The sequence below is a fragment of the Plasmodium inui genome, assembly GCF_000524495.1.
Source record: "Plasmodium inui San Antonio 1 unplaced genomic scaffold supercont1.31, whole genome shotgun sequence".
NCBI lineage: Eukaryota > Apicomplexa > Aconoidasida > Haemosporida > Plasmodiidae > Plasmodium > Plasmodium inui.
The window spans coordinates 59148-64781 of NW_008481865.1; the positions used below are offsets into that span (position 1 = coordinate 59148).

General features: G+C 47.9%; 2 protein-coding genes across 2 annotated transcripts; one reads left to right on the top strand and one right to left on the bottom strand.

The window, feature by feature from the left end:
• Window positions 1–237: 237 nt before the first annotated feature.
• On the top strand, window positions 238–819 carry C922_04865 (hypothetical protein; the record flags this gene model as incomplete). The annotated part of the gene is made up of 1 exon (XM_008820439.1): window positions 238–819. The coding sequence occupies one exon, from the start codon at window positions 238–240 to the stop codon at window positions 817–819; it is 582 nt and encodes a 193-aa protein (XP_008818661.1).
• Window positions 820–1459: 640 nt separating this feature from the next.
• C922_04866 (transcription initiation factor TFIIB) lies at window positions 1460–2946 on the bottom strand (the record flags this gene model as incomplete). Its single annotated transcript, XM_008820440.1, has 3 exons — window positions 1460–2035; window positions 2221–2675; window positions 2877–2946. 3 exons carry the CDS (start codon window positions 2944–2946, stop codon window positions 1460–1462), a joined length of 1101 nt encoding a protein of 366 aa, XP_008818662.1.
• Window positions 2947–5634: the final 2688 nt, after the last annotated feature.

Genomic DNA, 5634 nt, shown 5'->3' on the forward strand with positions numbered 1-5634 from the left:
TTCCGCGTCGACCTCTTGCATGGTTCAACGTTTTCCTCTCAATCCGTTTTTCAACATCGAACGCGGCGAAATTTAAGTAGCTCCATCGACAACGATTAACGACGTAGCTCCCTCGACAGGAATTGACAGGGCGGCGGCAGGGCGAACGCCAGAGAGGTCATCCCCAAGGTAGATCGTGGTACCCCGGGGCAGATCACCACTTCTACAGATACCCACTTCAGAGGCTGCCTCGCACCGATGAGGAACCTGCCGAACATCATCGTTACGGGCGTGCCCGGAGTAGGAAAAACGACCCTGTGTGAGGAGCTAATCGAAATAATCAACAAAGAATTGAAACAGGACCAACAGTTAGATGCAGCTTGCCAAATGAAGCATCTGAACCTATCCAAAGTTATCAAAGAGGAAAGACTCTACGAAGAATTTGATGACCAGTTAGATGCAACCATCTACAGTAACGACATGGTAAACGAAAAAATAGAAAAACTGAAATTAGAAAATGGAGGATACATAATAGACTTCCACGATGTAGACTTCCTGGAGGAAAAGGAACTCATTGATCACATTTTTTTATTGACGACTTCGACAAATAAGTTGTACGAGAGACTGGAAAAGAGGAACTACTCCAAGGAGAAGATAAAAAATAATATCGAGTGCGAGATATTTCAGGTCATAAAGGAGGATATCCTCACTTACTATAATGACCCGTCCATTTTTGATGAGCTAGGGAACGACGACATGGAACAGTACGAGAGCAACCTGCAGCTCATCAAGGGATGGGTACTCTCCTGGGCCAAGAACGGTGAGGCGCTGCCGCGGTGATGTGCTACAGGGATGAAGCTCTACAGAGGTGAAGCTCCACATCGATGAAGCAGCACACTGGTGAAATGACCCCCCTTTGGCTATCGCCTCGGGGGCTTCCACGTGGTCGTCCCAACTGGAGAGGTTCCCGTCAAATGGGAAGACACGCTCCCCGCGCATACCTCCAACATGTACGAGGAAGAAGATGAAGTCATATGTACCCCCCACATAGCGCTTCCCACTCCACTGCGCCGTTTGTATTTTTCGACGGTCCAGGCGAGGCGGCCCAAGCCGGCCAAGCCAGACAAATTGACCGTTGACCCCATTTGTACTTTAAAGCGTCGCCCAAATTTTTCTGTACAGTAGAGATGTCATTTTGTTGACTTTACTTTGTTCATTTTATCTTATTTTTTTTTTTCTGATTTTCCCCCCCGTTAATTCGAACGGCTAAATTAAAGCAAATCGTTGAGACTCCTCAAACTGTGAATTTTTGTAAAAAGAGAAAAAAAGAAGAAAAAAAAACCCTTCACCCCTTCGCCACTTCACCGCTTCACCGTTTCACCCCTTCGCCACTTCACCGCTTCACCGTTTCACTCCTTCGCCACTTCACCGCTTCACCGTCTCACCCCTTTACCGCCTCACCGCTTCGCCCCTGCGAAAGTCACTTGTTCTTCCTGCGCCGGTCGTCGCTCAGGTACTTCTCCCGAAGCGTGGCCAGCTTGGAGTTATCTCCCACCAGGTAGTACGAAGGCAAGATGTAATCCGCCGCACTGAGGAGCTCCTTAAAGGTCGTCTTCAGCGTGTTCGTCGTCACTCCACACACAGCAGCAATCTGCGCGATGTTTGGGAGCTTCAAATTCTTCTCGTCAGTTGTGTTTAGCTCAACAATAAGGTGAATGGACCCACCACAAAGAGAGTTCAACCGATGCGATGTCGTAATTAAGGTCGTGGCTTTCTTCACCACATACTCAATTGACTCAATCACATCGATGGATAACTGAAGCCGATTCGATAAGGTAAAAATCAAGTGCGAGATATTCTCATTGTACACAAAGGCTCTTGACGGCAGGATCTTCTTCAACTTATTTATTGTTTTTCCTAGATCCTTTTCTTTGAAGGATCTGTCAAAGGTGATGAGCTCCTTGATGCTCTTAATGTGTCCCGCTTCTCTACAGGCCAGATACACCACTGCCAGCATGTTTAGGTTGTTGATTCGGTTCTTCAGCTGTTCCATATCCTGTGAGGGGGGGCAAGACGAACGACATGAGACCAAGTTAGAAGTGTGCATGTGTGAAGAGACCACTCGTATGGAAGCACCAAAGGGGGGGTACACACCCCCACCCCCAGAATCCCTACTTCTATATACATCATCCTATTCTCTCTTTTCCTCTCCGCTGCCCTTCCCTCCATTGTGCACCCTACCTGGAGCTCCTTCGTTATCTCCTTCGCCCGCTCAATCACATTGCTTCGCAGGAAGAACGTTTCACATATCAACTTCAGTATGTTGAAGGCGGCTAGCAAAGTCTGGTCACTCTTATTGATCTGTGTCATCATATTCAGGTGCTGCAGTTTCTTGCTCGATTTGATAAAGGTTGTGCTCGTTAAGTTATTTTCGAACCATATGTCACTGACTTCTCCGACTCTATTCCGATCATTTGATTTCATCTGTCCATCGCTGTGAAAATTTCTCCATTCTTGTTCCTCCGACAGAATGCGACTCTCCAACACCAGGCCACATCCGTTACATATCTGCGTCCCTTCACTGTTGTCACATATGATTATTCCCTTCTCTTTGCAGTCTGGGCACGTATCGTTCCTCGACCTCCGAAAGGATAGAAGCAGCTTCCGCTTCCCGCTGTGGCTGTCATTGTTCGTGCCTGATGGGGGACAGGTGCGTACGTTTCTCTGTGGAAAGCGCTGCTGCGGTGGTGGCGTCTTTCAGTGGCGCCGCCTCTCTGTGGTGCCTCCTCTCCGTGGAGTGAGCATCCCCACGCAGGAGAATTTCCTACTCGAGGGATTTCCTATCCAGGAGCGCCCCCACCAGTCAGCCCTCTCGCAGACCCTCACGCGAGCGTTACCTAAGTTCAGTGGCGTGGGTCTGTCATTGTGGGAACTCAGAGCCAGCTTCTTGTTGTGGAACGATGACATTTCTACGCATTCATTTTGGGGGCTCGGGGCGTCCTCTGCCAGCTATCCCGCGTGAAGTTGCACGGCGGTCTTTACCAAGGGAGGAACCAGTTCAATGGCCCAATGGATCGGATGAATCGGGTGTTTCTCAACCTCTCCTTCGAGAGAGTGCCTTCGCGCCAACAAGTAAACTCTGAGCAGTAGGCGTGGCCCTCTTAACGCTGCGTCACAAAAGGAAGTTGTCACTTCTCTGAGTTATTGCTCACAACAATGGGAAAGAAAACACGAAAAAAAAAAAAAAAAAAGAAGAAAAAAACAATACAATGCAATACAATACAAAATGAACGTTCCTTTGAAGGTGGTGTGTTCACCCTCGCGGTCGTGATCGTACTCGAGAGGGCGGGACGGACAGGAGGAAAAAACGGACTAGTGAGCCTTCACTCGGTTATGTTGCAGCTTATAGAAGGATTGCATTTTTTTTTTAATTTCGCGAAGTGGGGCTAGCACTTTGGGATGAGTCCAAGAGGCAGGCCGCTGGGAAGGATGGGGCACGCGAGGAGTGGAAAAAGTGAAGCAAAGCTGTTGCGAAGTTGCGACAAATTTGGGCCAAAGCGGCGACAAGATTGGGACAAAATTGGGACACAAATGGGACAAATGTGACCAAAGCTGCGACAAAACCGCGACAGAAGAAGCGGCTTAGCTCAGCAAACTTTACGTGTGGCAGTAACTCAACTGGGAAAAGAAAAAAATAAAATAAAAAAAAAGAAGAGTTACATAAATATGTTGTAAGTGCCAATTCCCATTGCAAATCAATTTGTCACGGGGCATTTTTGTTGATGGCCAGGTCCCCTCCGTTCATCACGCAACTTTCCCGATTCAGAACTGCGTCGATTTTTTCCCATTAAGTGCGGATCGCACGGAACCGTTGCAGCACTATGTACATGCGTGGAAATGTACTGACACGTGCATATGTGCCATTTTTTGGGGAATGGCATCCTACAGCGGTTGCGGGTAGCCAACCAAAGTGAAAAATTAAGAGGTTTCTTTTCGAGGAAGTTCCCCCCGCGCAATGCCACGCGAGGTGATAAGAGTCAAGTAACTTCACAATGGGAACGACCAATAAATGGCACTTCCAGGCGCCACACAGAAATCATCACAACGGAGTAAAGAACCTTTTCCTCCCTACATCGAAGTGAATGTCATACCAGGTATAAGTATAATACATATACAGCCAATCGCTCACGCGAACGTATAATACAATACGTAAGCACATTCCTGGGTAGATAGATTTCCCAAAACCGTTACGTTCGTCTCTACATGTGTTTCCCCCACACACACCCGATGAACGGCGCTAATGAGGAATTGACGAACGAATGCTAGGAAGTGAAGGGGACCTCTTGCCGCTTGCAAAAGTGTACCTGGAGGGGGGTCGCCTTCAAAAGTGGAACGCTCTCCCGTTTTGTCCGTAATTCACAAGAGGGGAGAGGCTGCAACAGTGTGAGGGGCCAGCGAAGCGGTGTGGATTGAGAAAAAACTTCCAAGTGGGGATAGTCAAATCGTAGCATGGGGTTACTTCTTTCCACGCAATGCATTTTAGCACGGATTGTCCTAACGGAGAAGTGTTTGTTGAAAAGGGAACTCATATGAATTGCCATTCTGCGCGCAAATTTGGACGCACAGGTTAACTTTGAGGAGGTGAGGAAGTGAACATGTACACATACAACCAGCTGGGGGAGAGTCAAGATTTGAACATATATGCCCAGACACACACACGCATGGCAAACATTCTTATTCCCCTTCCCAACTTACGATTTACTTCTGCGGCACATCTCTGCTAATGACCCACATGTTCATCCAAGTGATGGGGGAACCATCTCTGTGCAGACTTCTCCCACAACTAATGCCTTAAACACTGTTCCCTTTCAAATTGTAACAAATGACAAACGCGTTTTCGCCTGAACAGGCAAGGGAAATTTTGGGAAAATTGGGAAAAAAAAAAAATAATCCTTAGCTAGCTAAAATTTTTGGCTACCCAGAGGGCAAACACACGTGACGCGGTTACAGTGCCCACATCGCTGCTCGGGTCTGTCACGCTGTTCGAAGTTTGCCTGAAATGGTTGGGAGCGACGAGGGGGAGAGCCCGCGTTGGAAAAAACGCATATGCGTGTATCCTTATGTATATATAAATATATATGTGTGTGTGCTTCCTCACCTGATGGGTGGATAGCCGCCTACATAACTAACTCTGCATGTCACGCGCACACGCTGCTCGAAGAAAGCCAATAACCCCACTGAATGGAGAAGCGGAGGGGGAGAGCAAATGATGAGCCGGCGCGTGCGTAACTATGAATTCAATTCGCAAAGACGTGCACAGTAGAAGCGACCTCTGCCTACGGGTTTGTCTCCCCGAGAGGCGTGCAAAAGTATTTTTTTTTTTTTCCCACTATGTGACACTTATTTGGGGGGGGCGAATCAAAACAGCAAGCGAACGAACGCAGCGCTTGGGAATTCTCGCGGGGGAAAGTCCGAAAGTAGGAAGGTATGTCTTTAACAAAGGGTTTGTTAGCTTTGGTGAGGAGTGCCCAGATGCAGCACTAAATGGCGGTACGCACTGCAAAGCGGTGTATCACTACATGTGCACACGGGGTCATGTAGGCGGGAGACCCTTCGCAATGTGCATTTTTTTCTTTTTTTTTTCTTTTCCTTTCT